The sequence below is a fragment of the Adiantum capillus-veneris genome, chromosome 6, assembly GCF_014529385.1.
Source record: "Adiantum capillus-veneris isolate H3 chromosome 6, ASM1452938v2, whole genome shotgun sequence".
In the NCBI taxonomy this organism is placed as follows: domain Eukaryota; kingdom Viridiplantae; phylum Streptophyta; class Polypodiopsida; order Polypodiales; family Pteridaceae; genus Adiantum; species Adiantum capillus-veneris.
The window spans coordinates 127,505,983-127,526,847 of NC_140936.1; the positions used below are offsets into that span (position 1 = coordinate 127,505,983).

General features: G+C 44.4%; 1 protein-coding gene across 4 annotated transcripts in view; it reads right to left on the minus strand.

The window, feature by feature from the left end:
* PAS1 (FKBP-type peptidyl-prolyl cis-trans isomerase family protein) overlaps positions 1 to 19,524 on the minus strand; it is a 128,824-nt gene extending 109,300 nt beyond the window's left edge. Inside the window, exons 1-5 of one of the 4 annotated variants that reach the window (XM_086514779.1) lie at positions 19,360 to 19,524; positions 19,218 to 19,268; positions 18,539 to 18,626; positions 18,368 to 18,437; positions 12,192 to 12,289 (exon numbers count right to left, since the gene is read on the minus strand). In XM_086514779.1, coding sequence (XP_086370905.1) covers positions 12,192 to 12,289; positions 18,368 to 18,437; positions 18,539 to 18,626; positions 19,218 to 19,246 — 285 coding nt within the window. In that variant the 5' untranslated portion in view covers positions 19,247 to 19,268; positions 19,360 to 19,524. Of the gene's footprint in view, positions 1 to 12,191; positions 12,290 to 18,367; positions 18,438 to 18,515; positions 18,627 to 19,217; positions 19,279 to 19,355 lie in introns of those variants that run through there. The other 3 variants (XM_086514778.1, XM_086514780.1, XM_086514781.1) reach the window with 3 other exon arrangements.
* Positions 19,525 to 20,865: the final 1,341 nt, after the last annotated feature.

Genomic DNA, 20,865 nt, shown 5'->3' on the forward strand with positions numbered 1-20,865 from the left:
TGCATGTCCTGTGAATGAACATTTAGAGAGGCATCAATGTCATAAGCATCATCATCTGACAAAGTGGCACACAAGATGTCCTCTACATCTGACAGCTCCTCAATCACAACACTAGAAGCCACATTGGCCTTCTCTTTGTCCTTTGAGCTATCCTGTGCATCTGCCTTGACTTCCTTCTTCTCTTTCTTTTTGTCTCCGCCATTCTTTTTCCGTTCTACCTCAGCTTTATAGTACCTGCAATCGGGTTTCTTGTGACCTTTCCTGCCACACTGATAGCAAGTCACATCACCCTTGCCTTTGCTGGCATTTCCCCTTTCGTTACTCTTACTCTTACTCCTTTGTGCATAAGCATTCTTCTTTTCTGTCCTGCCTCTAACCATGTTGGCAGAGCTGTCTCCCTCTCCGCTTGCTTTCCTCCTGATTTCCTCATTCAAGATAGAACCCCTAACACCATCAAAGGTCAAATTGGGGTTATTGGACAATGAAACCACCAAAGCTTCCCATGACTCAGGTAAGGTCATAAGCAAGAAGATAGCTTTCAGCTTATCATCAAAAGGGGGCAAGCCTGAATCCTGTAACTGCGACAAAGTACCTGCGAACAACGACAAGTGCTCTGCAGCGCTCTTGGACTCATCCAGTTGCATGCCAACAAGTTTTCCCATCAAATGCACTTGGTTGACAGGCGTTGTATTTTCATACATTCCCTTTAACTTCTCCCACACATCAAACGCAGTTGTGAGACCCTTCACATCAATGACTGTCTCATCGGTCATGGCCATTTTAATGTATGTAACAGCCTTCCTGTTTAGGCTAACCCATGCTTCATCCGTCATATTCTGTGGCTTTACCTGTTCAAGTGCCCCTTCACAATCCTTAAGAAATAGGATTCCCTTAATCCTATCTTTCCAAAGGTCGAAGCCTGTTCCATCGAACCTCTAATCTTGAAGAGATTCTTCACATCCGAAGAAGATGAGGCCATAGTTGCACGAATAAGAGGGCTAATACGCTGAATTTTTGGGCAAAATGCGCAAAAACCGGAGTATAGCCTCACAGAGATGTGCACTACAGCTCCAAATGGTCACAGGAGCAATTTGGGACAAAATAGATCGATTTAGGCACAAAAATCAATTTCTGAAATTTATGCGCAGGAAATTTCAGCGAGCGAATTTGTGCTCAAAAACAACAAATTTAGTTGTTTGTAGCCTCACAGAACATACATAAGGCTAATACACAGCCTTTAGAAGCATGTAAGAGCAAAAGCCCCAATTTGTAGCATCAAAATTGCATGAAATTGAGCCACAAATGGTCATACATAGCCAAAATTTGTCAAACGTGCGTAAATTGCATCAATTTGCACTTTCCCCAATGTAGTCGCATCATAAAAACACTTGCAAAAACCTGCGTAAATCTGAAATTTGCTGAAAACACCCGTTTTAGGACCTGTTTTTCGGCAATTTCAGTGTTTTTGGGTAGCGGGGACTTAGCAAGAGTGTTCCCACACCTTAATACATCATTTGCAAAACCTGTATTTTGTTGTCATAACCTGTAATTTGCTGATTTTGACCTAATTTCAGCCTGTTTTAGGTCAATTTCACTTGCCGGGAGCTCTCTAGTGACCGGGGACGAATCCTTTGGCGATGAAATTGCAAAATCTCGCGTGAAAGTTGACCTCCTTGGCTGAAAATCAGTGTTTGCAGGTTTGGGAGCAAACCCTAATTGGGCTCTGATACAAGTTGATGAGCGCGCGGCGGTGTGTGCAAGTGATAGAGCACGCGAGGAAGTGCAGTGTGTGCAAGGAGAGGTGGCGAAAGCCAGCAAGAAGCAGGGCGCTAGCAGAACGATAGAGGAGAGAGAGAGAGAGAGCGCACGATATTTTGCAGGGGAATAAGTGAGTGAGTTGTTAAAACTCACATTCCCTTTATTATTTGTATAGGACCAATTTATAAGTTAGTGGCCAAGTCAATGTGAACTTGGCCAAAGGTTAGTAACCTTTAAAATATACATTAAAGGGAGCCATTTGGGCCTTTAACCCAACATTGTTCTCCTGCCCCTTTTGGCCACAGCGGCTCTCTTCTTCGCGCTGTGCTACATACCGCCCTGAACATTTTTCCTCGTTTTCTTTTAAAGCTATCAACTGCCCTTAAAATAACTGACTCCCCAATATTTTAAGCGGCCATTCACATTGCCTTAGTGGCGGTCATTGCTCAAACTCCCAACAAATTTGATTTTCATCTTATCCATGACAGCGTTGATCACTTCCATAATAACCAAAGCATTGCGACATACCTCACTTTTCTCCCACAACCATACAAAAAACACCAGATGATCAAAGCCTCCTCTCGCATATCAACCAAAGAATTACTAAACACAATTGTCAAGGTGCAGGCATAGGGAAATTTATTTGAGAACGACCTTCCCTCCCAATCTGTTAAGCATATACCACAATCGATGTGCTCCAAGCAACAACATCGTGAATATGAAGCTCCTCAAGAAGTTTTGAGCTTTCATGAGCTCTCCTCCTTTGGCTTGTATACCGACCAAGCATTGCTAAGTACAACACTCGATACACATATCTACCAAAGCATTGGTAACCAAATATATTAACATTACCGAGCATCTCCCCCTAAGCTTTCTTACTCCAAAATCAATAGCCAATGCATTATAAAATACAATTGCCTTGCCTTATTGGTCATGATTGCATAATCAATGAGCTCCAAATAACACCATCCTAAGCAATAAAGTCCTCAAATCATGAAGTTCACTGCTTTTCGCATACTTATCTGTCATCAACGGTACTCCAGAACACCGCTTAAAAAACCCAACATGCTTTTGTCAACAAACTTTTAAAAAAAACATATGAATCCTGTGCTTTTTTCCTAGTGAACGCGAAGCATCACGACACCGCAATGGATTAGGAGATCAGCACCTACATTCACTTACGGTCAGGAGACTATGGAATACACAGATGCATACACTTATCTTGGGGTAGTCTTCATTGGGCCCTTTGAAGATAGCAGCAAACTAGACTAACCAGAGCGTATGCGGCCTTATGTCTTCAGCATGGACAGCTTGCCTCCCTTCCAGTACTCCCTTGATGCACCATCCTTGTCTCTTACACGGATGGAGATTACTAGACTCATTCGCCAGGGACAGACCCGATTGGACACCAGGAGGACATGGATAGAGCCAACACAAGAGTTGGTGTCACAAGACGGGCTCCACGTGCCGATAGAAAAGAGCAAACTGAACAGACTTTTAGCACTTCAATAACAACTGAACTGAGAGAGAGAGAGAGAGAGAGAGAGAGAGAGAGACGACACGCGACACGGAGTGGCGGAATTCCACCCGAGAGAGTATTGGCCCCAAACCTTGGCGCCCCTTTCGGTATTTCTTTATATTGCATCAACACAGTACAAGCCGGTACTCCAAACTCTGCACCTTCTCCAAGAAGCATGCCAAAGAATGAGCCCATGGCCTCATATTTAAAGGCCCTAGGCTCCAAAAGCACATGAAAAGCATTCAAACTCAAAAGCATCTGGTCCAAAAGCAATGCCCAAAATCTGCCAGCGCGTTTTGCGAAAATCCATACAATTGCCACCTCAGCACTCTCAGCATGTCTTGCGGAAATCTGCCACGTTAGCACTGTCAGTGGAATTTTAGGCATGTCCGTACTGTCATAGAAATGATATTTTATGATTTATTACAGTTGACAGGTGGAAAAGACTAGACCCAGCTTTGCCTATGCAAATGTACTGTCACTTGGGCCCCATCGGATGGGGTCCCATAAGTTGGTAGGACTTCTTCTTCTGTTGCTTGTTCTTCTTAGGGTTTAGGCCCCTCAGCCGTGATCTGAAGGTTGGCTCTGCTCTTCAGTGTTTGGACATGTCAACAGTTTGTGACATCCCCCCTTCTTGAAAGAGAGTAATCGTCCGCGATTACAGCATATCTGCAAAACAACTCAAGTTAGCACAAAATCCGAGGGTCATTCCGAGGGACACTCAATTTGCTTTTTTTTTAAGGAGTTGGCTTCTCCTTTCGTCCAATTAGGAACTCTTAATATGCTGGCATACTAAAATTAGCCATCACACCCAGACCGCATTGATCTTCCACAGGTGTCTTGATGCACTAAAATTACATACCCAAGCATCCAATTAGGAATATTCAGTAGTTGGCACATCACTATGCAACACAAATGCTTACATATGCATGCTACAAGACACAACAAACAGCGTCGTTGAGCACTTCCCCGAGACAAACAGTCTGCAGTATGAAGCTACTCAACGACTACCTCGTCACTCTCCCCACAAATAACCTAAAAAGGTTCGGGCCATGAGCTCAGAGGACTGTACAACCAAACGCTCCCCAGACCGCAGTCTCCATCGCTTGGAGGTTCAAGCATACAACCAAACACTCCCCAGGCATCAGCCTGGGTTGTTTGGCGGTTTTCTAGCATACAACGGAGCGCTCCCCAGACATCGGCCTGCGTCGTTCCGAGGTTTTCAAACATACAACGAAACGCTCCCCAGGCATCGGCTTGCGTCGTTCCGAAGTTCAAACAATACCAAAACAGTATTTCTCACTTCTCCACCCGGGAGTAAAATCACCAACCATTGAAACCAATATTAAAACCAGAGTCAAACAATTCAAATCAGCACCAAGACAGATTTAAAGCAGATAGCATCCATTTCAAACAATACTTTCTCAAACAATGTCCAAAAGTATCTAACTAGAAAACAACTAGAGAGGTCATTCAAGGCTTTGTTCGGACAATTGGCTTGCCCTTCTGCATCATGGTGACGTTTTGGTTCCGAACCTGGAGACTTGCATCATTCTTATCATGCCAGGGCATGCCCAAGAGAACGTCGCAATTGCCCAACTTCATAATGTGGAAATCGGCTTTTCCATGATAATCTTGTATAGTCACTGGAAGAGCACGCAATGAGCGGTACCACTTTCTGAGTTTGCCTCGTGGCTAGCTCAACTTCAATTTCTCCACCCTCTGCATCATAATCAAAGTGCATATGCTTCAAGAATTCTGGATGGATGAAGTTCTCCATAGCTCCGGGGTCAAAGAAAATAAGGGCTTTCAAGCCGTTGACTTTTCCATCAGCTCTGCATAATTCATTAAAACTCTCGAGATGTATACCATAAATATCGGGTACTAGTCCAATAGCAGGTCTAGCCCTCTTGGCCGGAGGTGGCCCCGGGGATCTGTCTGACGTGGGAGCAGAAAGTTGCACTGAGGACGTCGAGGCTCGCTCAGGACATGTATTGAACGTATGCCCTGTTTGGAAACATTCGAAGCATCGGCCTTCTTGTAACAAGGCGTCTCCATAACGGTGTGTCAGACAAGGCCGTTGAGGTTGGTTTTCAAGGGATTCCCGAGAATTTGTTCGTTGTTGTCGAGAGTTCTGGTTAGTAGCCGGAGGTTCTTCTGTGGTAAACTCCAACTTTCCCTTCGTGAGCTTGTAGCCGACCGCGGCATGGTCCATAAGCTCTTGCATGGTAGAGACTTGCTTGGAGAGAATAAATCTGCAATGGTGAAGGTAGTCCAATGGTGTAACGCTCACACTTGTCCTCCAAGGAAATGAACTTAAAGGACACCGGAAGGTACACGTCGAGAAACCTTTGGTTATAGTTGTCCATGGTTTCGATGGCAAGCATTTTCAAGTTGCCCCACTCAACCAAAATCCGGACTTCAAACATCGAAGTCATGTGACTACGTGGAAAAACTGTCTTGAAAGCTTGCCAGGTCCTTGGAGCATGCGTGTGTCGCGATTGAACTCCACCATTGCATAGCATTATCTTTAAGAAATCACGCTGCTCGAGAAATCTTGGATTCTTTTGTATAGTTCCCCAAAGCATAGATGTTGTCGAATTGCTATAGGAACTCCAATGCTTTCTTGCGATCTTTCACCCCGGAAAAAGTGAAAAATTTGACTGTCGTGCCGCCATCTTTGAAATCTCTGGGTTGGTTAGGCGCATATCCCGGGTATGGATAATAAGCGTATCCATATGGGCTCCACCGATTGTAGCCTGGTGGCGGTGGTGGTGGTGGAGGTGGGGGCAATGGCAGTGGCAAAGGCGGTTGCACTGGATCAGGGTCAGATGGCTGCACCATATTCCTGAAAACTCTCTTGATCTAAACAGACGGCTGAGAAGGTTGCCGGTTGGAAGCTCTCGTACTTTCTGATGCCAGAGAAGGAGGTACCACCTGGGGCATCAGAGGGGGTAACACGTAGTTCAAAAATTGTTGAAAACTTTGCAGCATCGAAAGATTCTGTTGAGGATGCCGCAAAAGAATGTCGTGAAGCTCATTGAGCGGAAACTCCAATATTCTACTGAATCCATGAATTCCATGTCTTGGGTTCTTTATGGCTTATGCCCTGTAAGACAGAGCGATGAAGACGGGAGCGCGCCCAATGCGCGATGAAGTAAGGGTGGCAGTGGCTAATAAGTCCGGGGTCGGGACCCGAAGATACTTCAAGTGAAATTCCAATAGCTCTGTCTGCTCTTTTGTAGGACCGATATGCTTTCAGAAAAGCACACGCCCAATGCTCTGATACCACTGTCACAAGACGGGCTCCACGTGCCGATAGAAAAGAACAGACTGAACAGACTTTTAGCACTTCAATAACAATTGAACTGAGAGAGAGAGAGAGAGAGAGAGAGAGAGACGACACACAAAACACAATGACGGAATTCCACCCCAAAGAGTAATGGCCCCAAACCTTGGCGCCCCTTTCGGTATTTCTTTATATTGCATCAACACAGTACAAGCCGGTACTCCAAACTCTGCACCTTCACCAAGAAGCATGCCATAGAATGAGCCCATGGCCTCATATTTAAAGGCCCTATGCCCCAAAAGCATTTTACATGAAAAGCCTTCAAACTCAAAAGCATCTGGTCCAAAAGCAATGCCCAAAATCTGCCAGCGTGTTTTGCAGAAATCCATACAACTGCAACATTAGCACTATCAACGCGTTTTGTGGAAATCTGCCACGTCAGCACTGTCAACGGAATTTTAGGCATGTCCGTACAGCTGCCATGTCATCAGTCCACATGTGTGTGTGTGTGTGGGGACTGCTTTATTTTGAATGTCTTTATGTCACTTGGGCCCCACGGACGCGGTCCCTTAAGTTGGTAGGACTTCTTCTTCTGTTGCTTGTTCTTCTTAGGGTTTAGGCCCCTCGGCCGTGATCTGAAGGTTGGCTCTGCTCTTTAGTGTCTCGACACGTCTGACAGTTGGGCATGAAGAGAGGAGCTTCACAGCATCAATGGAGACAACAGCAGAGGATTTGAACCATACTATCTCGGCATCCAGAGTACAGATGAGGATGAATTCATCACCCATTGTATCTTTCTCTTGTATTGGCACCCATTGTATTAGTGATCGCACATACCCCACACAGTTCCAGCTAGTAGCACTTCTAGATTAATTTTAGTATCTCTTTTTTTGTACTCAAACAAGGTACCAGATTCACAAGTTTGTAACGGATTGGTCTCATAGGTCATTTTGGCCTTTTAAAAACATTAATATACCATTTCATTTCATCATATCTCTCTCTCTCTCTCTCTCTCTCTCTCTCTCTCTCTCTCTCTCTCTCTCTCTCTCTCTCTCTCTCTCTCTCTCTCTCTCTCTCTCTCTCTCTCTCTCTCTCTCCGCCCAGATCTGCCCCCTCTTTTGTAGAGACAAGTGTGCCCTACTTGTTAGTCCCTCGCCGGATCTATCCTGCACACACACAAGCCAAACTCACTAGATACACATAGTGAGCGGACATCAGGCTCACCTCCCAGCCATAGAGCCAATACAGGCTCACCCCCGAGCCTCGGAGCCTGCAGCCAAGCAAACAAGCCTCTACCACAAGGGCCGGTGTCCCATACCACCGATCCCACACCAGTACGGGTGTGCGGACAGAGCTACCAAGGGCCAAGAGTCCAAGTGTAGTGATCACACAAGATATCTCACAAATGAGACTCAAGTCCTATTTGTAGGGCTTCTTAACCGCCCTTCTTAAACTCCCTTCACCTAAGGCTGTGGTCACATGCAAGGTCGGTTCACATTGACCGGACATCGCTCACACGCCCATCCTAATGTCCGGGGACGTAACACTACTCTTGCCAACTGCCGACACCTATAAAGGCAGCCCCCCTCTCCCGCTTCTGGAATTAGATTCAAGGCGCCCAGTTGAAAAAGACTGCTTAGTTTGTGCCGCAAACAACTGCAAGACTATGCGAAGCTTCTGCATCCAAGATCACTCTACATCGATCGACTCAGTCAAGGGATGTTATCATCTGAGATTTACTTCACCACTTTCAGTATTTTCGAGGTTTTCCTCTCCAGAGTAAGAGCAATAGTAATAGAAGAATTCGGCCTTTGCTAAAAGAGATTCCAGTACGGCATTCGAGAAGAACCCAAAGGGTTTCCATACCCTCAGTTTAAGGTAAGATCAAGGGCTTTTGCTCAAGATTTACTTGGGAGAGGACTCTCCCAAGTACCATCAACATCAAGGTTAGAACGGAATGTGGTTATCAAGTCCCACCTTTTGGTTCATGTTGCTTGTATTCTTTTTGTCACCAAATTTCATTTTTGGTCTACTAAAATGATTTTCTTTCTTTAGAATTGGCCATTCTAGTAAAAAGTAGTAAAAGGGCTAATAACGTAAAGTGAGTAGTAAAGTGTATTCTAGGACTTGAGAGTTCCAGAAGGTGAATGCATTTTATAAAAGTGCCAACGGAATTCAATAAGGATTCAACCACGATTCTATGGGACAAAAACGGGATTTTTACGATCCAAAAGAGTCCAAAACACATCCCGAAAGCCTCCAAAAGTGGGCGATATGGCTAATCAAAATACCAATGTAATGTGCAACGGAAGTGATTGATGTTGAATGCTCAGGATCAGCCAACGGTTTTCAGTTTTCAGCCCATTGCCGACATCGGCGACAGTAGATCAGCCCATAGCCTTGTCACAATCGCATATCCCATTCAGCATTCCTAGAGTTTTGCATTTTCAGCCCTTAGCCTCACATATCCAAGCACCTACAGCAAGATCCCATTAGCATCTCCGCATTTAGGACCATTGTATCCGCTTTTCTGAAATCTACAGCAAATCATAGTAACAGGGAATGGCCCTCTCTAGCAATAGAGAAGGGGGCCCTTGGAGGGGGGTTTGGGACCCCATTTGGTGTTAGCCTCCTTTCTCTCTCTCTTTAACTCACATAACCTTCACTCACAATATCATTCTCTCTTCTCTCTCTAGTCTTTGCAGATATCTCATTCACTACAAGGAACCTTGAGTACGCACAGAGCACTCATCCTGAGCGTTCACCATCAATCACTTCCGCTGCACATTACAGGTGAAAAACACTGATGGTGGTGGATGTAGAGGAAAACCCTAGTGCTACTGGGTACTTGCACTGCATGGTCATGACTTGACTAGAGAGGTGACCCCAAGGTCACCTATATAGGTAAAAGAGGCTAAGTAGAACAGTGCCTGCAAGAGCCCCTACAATTTTTAATAATGCTCGCTGAAAATGTCATTTCATAATAAGTTAATAACTCGTTATAAGAGGTGCTCCACAAGTAGTTAACTACCTAGGCCGGTCCTAATACTAGACTATGGAAACACTCCCTAGTGCGTACACCCTAGAAACATTGGCAGTGCTCGTGTGGAATCAGAGGGTATGTACGCTAAAGTGCCTAGACATGCACGTCCTACGTACACGCTCACAAGGGTGCTAGAACACTTCCTAGGCAATCCTAAACCCTAGAAATAGGAGTTACAGCTTGTCCACATTTACATAGGGTTAGATGTGCACGTGACAATATGATGAGATTTAGTGCATCTAGACATCTGCTAGAGATCCGTGTGATCTGGATGTGACTAAATAAGGCCTCATGATCACGACTCATGTATGGGATCTCAAGGGTCATAATGATGTGAATGTGATAGTTAAATGTGCAGTGACCAATGTTCTTTGTGCTATTGCATGGTTTAAGCAGTCAAATGCATGTCTGCATGAAGTCGTGTCTACTGAGCTTGTTTACTGTTTACCATCTATTTTGCATACATAATTGAGGGCAATAACTCTTCTCTTTTTTTTTTTTTTTTTGGGGGGCGGGGGAGGGGGGGGGGGGGGGCAATGTCTACAAGTGATGACGTGGCATGACTAGTGCCGACCGACCGCGGACAGCACGAATCAGACTGAAACACCCACCCAACAGCCCCACGGGATGCTGACGTGACATTTGGATGAAGGGCTTGCTTTTCCGACTTAGTTATTGGAAGCGTTGAGTTTCATAGGCACAAACGTTTCTTAAGGAGGTCTAGGGCCTCGCTTCTAGCACATCAATACATGGTAGCAAGATTGCAAAGTGACTTCCCGACAACTGTATCTATGATCATCAATAAAGAAAGCACTACCGTGTGGGCACATGACTTAGGGGATAGCGCATCTAAATAGAGAATTACGATCTACCGTGCCTCGTCTCCAATGCTCTTTTCAGTTCAAGTGTTTGCAGATTTTCAATTCAGTCATGTGTGTGTTTGCTGTAGATTCACTGCCTCACCAGTGGCTTGTTGGTGACGGCCTCACATTGAGCTTTCACGATTTCCTTATCCTTTCTTCCCCAGTGTTGCATTAACCCAGGTGGTTCTATCGCAATGATGTTCCTCCTCCACTTTTTGCTTCACCTTCTTCTTAACCACGTCCAACCATCCCTCTTTGTTCACCTATCTTTAGTTGATCTCTTGGTCCACCTCCTTATCTCTCCTCCTTCTTTCTTAGCAGTTTCCGTGGTAGCCATCTCCACCTTCACGGCTCCAGCTTTTACCTTGAGTGCTATGTTCTCATCTCAAGTGCAACAATGCATGCCTTAAGCGTTGCTATATGCTGTTGGAGCTGGTTCTCCACCTCATCGAGGTTAGAGCTGGTTATCATCTTGTTCTCCCCGATGAAGGCCTTCAGCACCATCTTAAAGCATGTATAACTTGTCTTGAGCCAAAGCCATCGCACCACCCATCGTAGGAGGGGGACAGAAACAGCGTAACCGCGAAACGTTTCAAGGCCGAAACGTTTCACCCTAAAACGCGGCGTTTCACCACGAAACATTTCAGTCCAAAATGAGAGCACAGTGAAACGTGAGAACGAAACGTGCGTTTAGCGACTTTGAAACTAAAACTATGGTAACTTGTTGTTAGTGAAACGGCTTGTGTTTCACTTAGTGAGCGAAACGTTTCAAGGCCCGAAACGTTTCACCTGTCCTGACCTGTCGAAACACGTTTCATGGTGACGTTGGACAGGAAAGGAGGAGAAGACCACTTCAGCTCACAGCAAGCACTCCAACCCAAGAAAGTGTATGTGGGGGGGGGGGGGGGGGGGGGGGGGGGGGGGGGGGTGTGTGTGTGTGCGCAGAAGATGGGTGTATGTATTTATATGTTTGTGGATGTGACTAGGTAATTTGTTTATTTTCTTTTTTTTTCTTTTTTTTTTGGGGGGGGGGGGGGGGGAGGCTGAATTCGGCATATGAGGCAAAGCCATGTACTTGAGTGTGTCCTCTTGGTAATCAGCAAAAAGGACAAAAGTGATGAGATAACCCTATTATAACAATAAATAGACTGACATGGGGATTTATGTATATGTATATGCATATGAGGGATGAGGTGGATGGAGCTCTAGTGGAAGATTCTTAGGGGAATACAACCATGATATGCAAAGGGCTAGCTAGCTCCATTCGATACCAAACTTGGGTTGTGGTATGGCATGTAGAGGGGGTAGGGAGTGACGAGTCCTCACCCTCTTTGAGTGCCAGTGGGTGGGGTTGGGGCAGCTCTCTGAAAAAAATCCATGAGCTGTGATTGTCCCTCTCCACTAAATGTGTGTGAGAAATTGGAGCAAAGTCCCATTGTCTTTGTATTTTCCACAGCTCATTAAAACTAGCCATCAGATTAAACATTCAGCTATAAAATAGATAACTCTCATTTTTAAAAAAATTGGTATTTTTTCTTTTTTAAGTGATGGCACTTGATAAGCATTTCAATCTATCTTTATTTTTCTGTGTTTCTTGTGATAGCAGTCAAATTGATAACTTGAACTGTAGTACAGGCAACAAGTACCTCATAATGTCAAGTAGGATTGTTAATGAACGATAACAGGAACAAACTTTGCAAGACACCCATCCCTTCTTACCATTGCAACCTCCCCCTTGGACATTGTAGGTATGCCCTCTTCCCAGCCTTGAATCATCTTACTCTTTCCCAGCACAAGCCTTTTAGACATCCCTGTCCCTGGAAAAATTTGGAGATGAAACATTAATAGAAATGCATTTCAAGCTATTAGGCTTTATGATAAAAAACTTAAAAGCAAGCCAAGGAAATAGCGCCTTCTCATACATCCAAGAAGGGGGAAACAGCATTATACGATGTTAATAAACATCAGTGATATGAGACTGTTAATACAATAAGCAAGTTGCTCCATGAGAAGAGCCATGTCCTTTTGCGTTATGTTATTAATCGTCACCCGTTTAAGAGTCAGTAGATAACATCACAAAACTAGTCGGCATAATTGGCAGCTTTCGCTTGGCATGTTGGTAGCTGGACGCTTGGCATGTCATAGCCAGATACAGAGCTGGTAGGGCCAGAGGTGTTAGTGCTGACACAATGCTGATGCAGCTGCTAATGTGGTCCAGATGACGTGGCAGCAGGCTGATGTGGCAGGCTGCCACATGGTTTAACAAGGCAGCCATCTGTCTGAAAATCAGCCCCAGGCCTATGGAAACAGGAAAAGCGAAACCCACAATGACAAACTTTGATTGCTGAAAAAGCAAGGCCATAGAGGGTGCACAAACCGAAAAGCAAATCAGCATTGTGCTTTCAGGTGGCCAGCTGTACATAGTCCACATCCAGAACTCAAAGAAACTCCGATGTCAAGTCTTGTGCTATGAAGTGGAAGCATAGCCTCTCACTGTGTAAGAGATTTGTATCGGCACAGAGTGCTGAGTTTCAACATAACCATACTACCCCAAGCGACGCCGAGTTTAGACCATACCCGTCTTGCAGTATGACCAACCAGCATAGAGTCAATTCTAGGTGTTGTCAGCTTGTTTCTTATGCTTTTCTTGAGAACAAAGAATAGCTCTCCTTCCTTGGCCATAGGCTGTGTACAAATCTCTCACAAATTCATGTGCTGCAAGTATCTTATCCTTCGTAAGAAGGATGGGAGGCAGAATAGGCTTTCCATGTATGATCTCGAAATGAGCCTTACCTATAGTAGAGTGTACTGTATTGTTGCAAGCAAACTCAACCAAAGGTAAGCACAGTTCCTAGTTTGATTGTATATCTAAAACATAAGAAAGGTCTAAAATAGTAAGGTTTACAATCTCTATGGGTGATAAGCTAAAGAGAAATTTAACTTAGTGCCTAAATTCTCAAACAAGGCTTGCCAAAAGCGGCTACTCGTGTCACAAGTTTGCGCCGTGGCATACCCAACATAGACAGATTGGCTGAGAGGATTGAACTATGGCCTAGGGGGTTATGTTATAGGCTTGGACACTCCAAGCGAGAAATCAATAGCAACACACGAATAGAAACTGCAAAATCATTGAACTTCGCCACAGAGAGAGAGAGAGAGAGAGAGAGAGAGAGTCGACATGGCACGGCAGAGTTCCGCACCCAGATGCACTGGACTCAAACACTGGCACCCCTTTCAATATTTCTTTATTATTGATTTGACAAGGTACGACTCCCGAGGGTCCTCTGCTCTCAGACTCTACGTCCAGATGCTCTGCAGAGTGAGGCCCCAGGGGTGCTTACAATCAATACAAGGGATGCCTAAAAGCAAAGATCCAAAAGCACTTCATCCAAAAGCTCCCAAAACAGCCAACAAAAATTACGGAAATCCGTGCAGCCTGCCACTTGGCAATACCAACGCAATTTGCAAAAAATCCATACAATTGTGCCACGTCAACATCTGTACCTTATGCCCCGTCAACATGTCAACGTGTTTTACAAAAAGCATCTTTAGAATTCAAGCTTTGGGTTTTTAGGGCTTTAGGCCCCACGGCCAATGCTCATAAGTTCTTTCAGTCGACAGCCATCTTCTGAGTTCAATTCCTCTTGTCCACTCGGCCATTTCTCTTCCAATAAGACATGCCACGTCATCACTTTGTGACATTCATCCCTCTTGAAAGATCTGTTATCGCCCTCGACCACGCCTGCAAAAACAGCCAAAGGACAGAAACTCCCTTCAGTAGACACAAACTCTATGTACTCATGCACCAGACTCCACCGATCCAGCACTTCTATAAAGACATCAGTCACACTGATCAATCACATTTCTGTCGAGGCTCTCAAATACAAATCCTGATCATTGTAACCATTTAGCAATCACATCCAGACCGTGTTGATCTTTTCACGGATGTCTTGATCTACTAAGCTTGTTACTATCAGATTTATATCCTTTCATTTCACATTTCAATCAAGCAAACCATACCCATGACCATCCCACAAGACCGTACATCCACATAAGCATGTAATTCACCAAATCACACACTTAGTTCACATTGAACACCGTGTTTCAATCATTCAATCTAGCCATCTCATTCCGTCCAGAACTCTTGATGCACCTAGATCAATGTGTAGCCATCTCATCCTTCCGAAACTCTTGATGCACTCACAACAGTATCCAATCATCTCATTCCGATAGACATCTTAGATTCTCATTCAGCTCTCATTCACTTAGCCATCACATCCAAATCTCGTTGATCTCTAACAAATGTTTAGAGGCACTAAGTTCAAATCATTCATCAAACAAAACGTTGCACATGTTTCATCTTTCTCTACATGTCTCTAACAATAAACACATGAAAGAGCACATGTTTCCAACTCAATTAATGAAATTTCCAATTCAATGCACACAATTCATAAAGTCATTCCACAAAATACTGTCAACGTCAGTACCCTAAAATCTCAAAGAAAAATTAGTGACTTTATTCAATATAGACAATCTGTGACAAAGGAGTAGAGTGGCTCCCCTCTGTGCAATCCACACTGCACCACATTCAATTTATTGTTTCATCCGTAACTTTTGACATAGACACTGCTAATAGCCCAAAAGCTTCAAAGTATAGCTCTCTCTGAAGAGAATTTGTGTCATGAGGCTGTGGCAACCACTAACCTTAGTTGTTGGTTTCTTTCCCCCGATTTTTCTTTAATTTTTGGGACCCTCTTTTTGAAGTCACAAATTGTCGGACATTGTATGGACAGTGTGAAACGGCTGATGACCGAAAGTTTCACCCGCAACAATGAAGGCAGGTCGCCACGAGATGGTCGAAAAGGTCGCCACGAGATGGTTGGGCCTATCAGCACTAAAATTCGAGTAGTAAAAGTATGTCTAGACTCAGTTAGAAGTCATTTAGGCCCAACGCGACACATAAGCTGGTGGGCACTAGGAAATTAACTCAAAAGAGGCAAAGTGGACACATGGCAGCACCGAATCGTTTTGCCAATCTAGCATAAAGAGAGGGTGCCCATTTTTGACAGAGGAGGCTGCTGCTCCTTCATTAAGTGAACTCCGGCGTGTGTGAGTAGTGGGTGCAGGTGATCACAACGTTAATGGAAGCTTGCCTTCTCCCTTGTCTTATGTACCACGATGATTCTGCTTTCGTGCACCCCTCTCTCCCTTTGAATACAGAAACGTGATGCCTTACTCGAGGGCTTTTCATCTGTATGTACAATTGTGTGGGTTCGTGCGCGATTGCCGAGGCAAGAGACTCTTGCACAGGTACTGGATTAGCTAATTGCTAATCCCCCGCAAGTACAAATGAACTCAGAGAGATTTCACTCAAGAAATCTTGTCCGATTTAAAGGGCAAGTAGCCCTACAGGTGCAGGAGCTCGAGGGCTTGCTACGGATGCAACTGGCACGCAAAACGAAACCCAAAACAATAAATTATAGCCTGTTGTGTATTTTTGCAGGTTTAGGGTTTTGACCTTAATTGATCCCTAATACCCCCAAGAGCTTCGGGGAAGCTAGGGAATCATTGTACAGGTATCTAGTGCATTTTTGGGGCAAAAAACAGAGAATTCAGTGTGCTGCAGATTCTTGCCAGGTTTAGGAAATTGCTCGAATGCGCCGGGGAAAGTCACCTTTTACATGGGGATTTTGTCTGTGAAGCCTCCTACTACGGTTATGTTGTTGAAATTGGACTAGAGTAGGTCATTTTCAGCCCGGTAAAAGGGGGACAGCTCGTAGCAATTTGGAGGTTTTCTCCCAAGTTTAATAAGAATAAAGAAATATCAAAAGGGGTGCCAGTCTTTGGGGGCCTACAGGGTGTCGCTGTTTGCTTGGAAGCATTCTAGCTCTCAGGCCATGTTTTGTTTCAAGTGTAATTTCCACTCACAGGTTTATTCGTGAAGTTCCTCTGTGTCATAAAGTTAAAGTGTAAAGATCGGGTGAAAGCTAAAGTCTACCGGCCTACGTGGTTCCGTCGCCGGGACAGAATCACTTTTTCCTTAAGTGAGCCTTGGTTCGTTTTCGGCAAAGACGCAGAGCACAAAAACTCGGAATTACATTATGGCGGACAAAGCGAAAAGCCCTCTTTTTTCGTGAAAGTGACTCTTGCAAAGCAATGTGCATACATAATGCATCAAACTTGACAACTTCATCATTTCCTTGGGTCATAAGTCTCCAAGTACTAGCAAAAGTCTGGTAAGAATCTGGCAAAGCATCAAGAACAGTCTGCACAAGGGAACTGTCAGAAATGACTTCGCCCGCAGAAATACGTTTCTCATTAACATCCTTGATACCAGCAAGGAAAGTGTCCATTTCATCTTCCTCATGCATAATCTTTGACTCCAGCTCTTTACGTAGCAATGCAATTTTAGCCTCATTGCGACTTGCAAAAAGACCAGCCAGAATATCCCAAGCCTATTTTGGAGATTTAGCTGAACAAATGTGAGTAGTAGTAGTGCGCTTCACAAATAATGCAATCAATGCATGAGCCTGCGCATCTCTTACATCCAATCGTAGCCAAAACAGCTCTAGCAGCAGAAATTCTTCCACCAAAACTTGCAACATCCTCAACATCGCCTGTATCCACAGAACCACAACGTACATCAATGCCCTGCACAACATTCCAAACGCCCTTTGACACAAGGATGTGTCGCATCATGTAAGCCCACATTGGGTAATCCTTAGCAGCAAGCATCTTGAACACACCTGTGTTATTGTCAACCATGGCGAATGCCTGTACCTGATGTGAAAACTGTCAGAAAAGAGGAGAAATGAAGCGAGACTAACGCATGCTATGTAGCACAACCTGAAGAAGACTGTAAGAGATCTATAAAAACAATACTGACAGAAATTCTGCACAAAAGGAAGAAATTGCCTACGCAGCACTGTCTGTAGTGGAAACGGAGGCCGAAATGAGCCCTAATAGAAAATCTAAGTAGGCCAGGCTATATGAGTTGTCCCGAAGTATTTGTCATGCTAACGCTCACCAAAGCTCACCGAAACCTGAGAAAGTGAGCAGACGTGTGCTGGCAATGTTGGCGACTAAGCCCGGAAGGACGCAACCTACTCTAATATTAATTGTTGGAAATAGGGTCGCAGGGAAACGCACACAGCTTGGAGAAGGTGAAGAAGCTCAAGGCACACAACAGAGAGTAGTATTGCTTAGTGTGCAATGGAAAGATAAGTTAGCCCTAGAGTGATGGACGTATATATAATGCGCAGGGAAAAAAAACCTTGTAGTGAAAGAAAAAATGCCCCGACAGTCCTAAATGTGTTCACACACATCACTACAACATATGTATGATGACAAAAAAAACATTTGTCCTCCGCGTCCAACTATTTTGATACTTTGTTTGCAAAACCTCAATTTTTGATTGATTTGAGACTTTATTTGAAGTTACTAGTTAAATTTGTATGAACTTGTTTGATCCTAATAGAACTTGTGCGATTGGTTTGAGCACTTGATAAATTGACATAGAAGGTGAGAATTGGTTCAGACTAAAGACAAGAAAATACTTGGACAATTGTGCAAAGTTAAAACATTTAGATTCACCACAAGCAATGTGGCGCCACGATTAGGTATGGACGGTGTAGGTGGAGTGCGTCTTACTTAATTACTTGAATGATTGTGGTGAATGTGGCGCCACGATTAGGTATGGACGGTGTAGGTGGAGTGCGTCTTACTTAATTACTTGAATGATTGTGCAAAGTTCAATTGTTGAATTCAAGTACAAGCAATCTAGTGTCACGAATAGGTATGGACTGTGTAGGTGGAGTGCCTCTTTTTCTCCACCAACAAAACATGTTGCATCTCACAAGTAATTGGATTGCAAACCTAAAGCATGTTAGGAGTACCTCCATGCTCACGTCGAGTAGATTCAACTACTACTCCAGCAGAGGTCCTTGTCGTGTGATGAAAAATTATCTATATTACAAACGCAAACCCAGCAAACACAAAGCCACACTCAGCACCAATTGGCAATTATTTTTTTAAATACGCTACCAGATTGGAGACACGACTAATACCAAATCACCCTTTTTGGGTGTGCTGCTGCCGTCCCCGGGTCTTATCACAGCCTTCATTACATCTCCAGGAGAAAGTTTCTCTTTTTCACTGCAAAGCAACTAAGATATGTCAAAGTTTGTTGCATGCTCCTTCTTTGATCCCTTAACAGAATTAATGATCGTGTCCAAAGTCGCAAAGACATTAAATAGAGGAAAAATTCTGCTCTGAAACATGGAATTCAAAAGACAGTATGTGGAGCAACTTCAAGGTAATATGGTAAGCCGGGAAAGTGAGAGAAAGGCAAGCCAATGTAGATCCACCATGTCAAGCCTTGTTGTTTTTCTTTTCTTTGTGAGGAAAAAGCGGGGCTTGTAACCCTGTGCATTACATAAGCTATTTGGTGGTGGCAACTCTACTATATCACTGGTTCTAACTAAAATTTAAGCTAAGGGGACTCCATTTTCATTGGGTAACATTGCATTTACAACGCACCATGATCTCAAAACAGCCCACACACCCCTGGCAATGTGTGTTTTTGTGTGTGTGTGTGTGTGTGTGTGTGTGTGTGTGTCAATCCTTCCAAGCAGAATAAAGACAGAGCTTGCAATTGTAATATGCCATGTTCTTAGGGCAGCCATGCACAAGCTAGACATGTGTGTACGTATGTGTGTGTGTGAATAAAGACAATTGAGGCCCAACCGTCTCTCTTTAGCTGTGTCTCCTTCCATGATTCTTCACTTTTGGAAGTATCTGAACACCAGAAAAAGGATTAGCACAATCTCGCCATAGCTGCGCCTCAGACGGAGAGATTACAGACGTCGTTGAGGATGTGCAGACCTACTCGTACTACCCGCAGAGTAGGAAATGAGCGTGTGATGAAAAGAGCTCTGATGAACTCAAATTGTCCAACTACACATCCGGGTGCTCATTACTTTCTTGTTGGGAGGTTCCGAGGTGCTTTCCGCCATCCACCATCCGCTAGTGAGACCTTAGTGATGCCTCCCTGATGAAAAAGAAAGGGTTTTTTTTTTTTAAATGCACAAATTTTGATTGGTTGCAAAAGGTAATGGGTACCAGCTAGAGAATATTCAAAAATAGGTTCATTAAATGTGGAAGGAAAAGGGAAGGGTGAGATTGTACCGATTTGAGAAACCACAAATCCAGGAGAAAGTAGAGGTTTGATCTCATGCCAAGTGTTAAGGTCGTGGGGGGGGGGGGGGGGGGAAGGGACAGACCCTTCGGAGGCAGGCGACGTAGTAGGATAGGCATCCAGGTAGTAGCCAGTAGCTAGGAGGCAGTCAAAGTGGGAAGGCATCCAGGCATAGACAATTCATATGTATATAAGCTAGGAGTGGTGATAGACAACGTCGAGGGTTAGCCCAAGTGGTTACCATAGACTGTGCAGATCTTTGAGCGGGTTGACTTGAGTTCAAATCTTCTCTCGCCCTTTTGAGTTGCTGATGAATTCTCCTGCTCTGCTGGCCAATTACCTTGGGAGTGAAGCTAAGGAAGGGGGATCTCTAGAAGATTCCTCGTGACATTCATTAGAAAGATGAGTAGTGACGGAGGTCCTTTTCTCAAGAAGCATCCCGTTGGAGTGTTCTGAAGTTAAAATTAACTATGTACAATAGATGCTAGCTTACAAGGCGTCTGTCAGGCTCTCATCCGTTATTCTCTCTCTCTCTCTCTCTCTCTCTCTCTCTCTCTCTCTCTCTCTCTCTCTCTCTCTCTCTCTCTGTGTGTGTGTGTGTGTGTGTGTGTGTGTGTGTGTGTGTGTGTGTGTGTGTGTGTGTGCACGCGCGCGCATACACGTGTCACGCCCACTCAAGTGGTAGCTGCATCAACCAAGATGTTGTAACTACGTACTAGAACGGTAATCAACAATGCCTAATGAGATATCAAAGGGGAATATTGGTCACATTTGGCATGGGGAGGGAGTCCATGGCCGAGGAGGAATATTGCGTGCACATGAGGTGTTGTATGTGATACAAGTTGAGGGTTTGATTGAACGCCCTACAAAGCATTTGAAGAATACGTGGGTAGGTATTAAAGCGAAGGCAACACCTACAATAGCAAGGACCTATTGAATCCATCAATGAGTTCAACGTGCAGTGGTAATGGCACCCTCCCACTCCTCCACGTCCGTCAATACTGCCTTTGCCTACAGCTCAGACATTAACATTGCACTTCCAGTATTCCCTAAGCTTCGACCCTAGGGTGCGCTTTGTGTGCATGCGTGCACGTGTGTGTGTGTGTGTGTGTGTGTGTGTGTGTGTGTGTGTGTGTGTGTGTGTGTGTGTGTGTGTGTGTGTGTGTGTGTGTGTGTGTGTGTGTGTGTGTGAGAGAG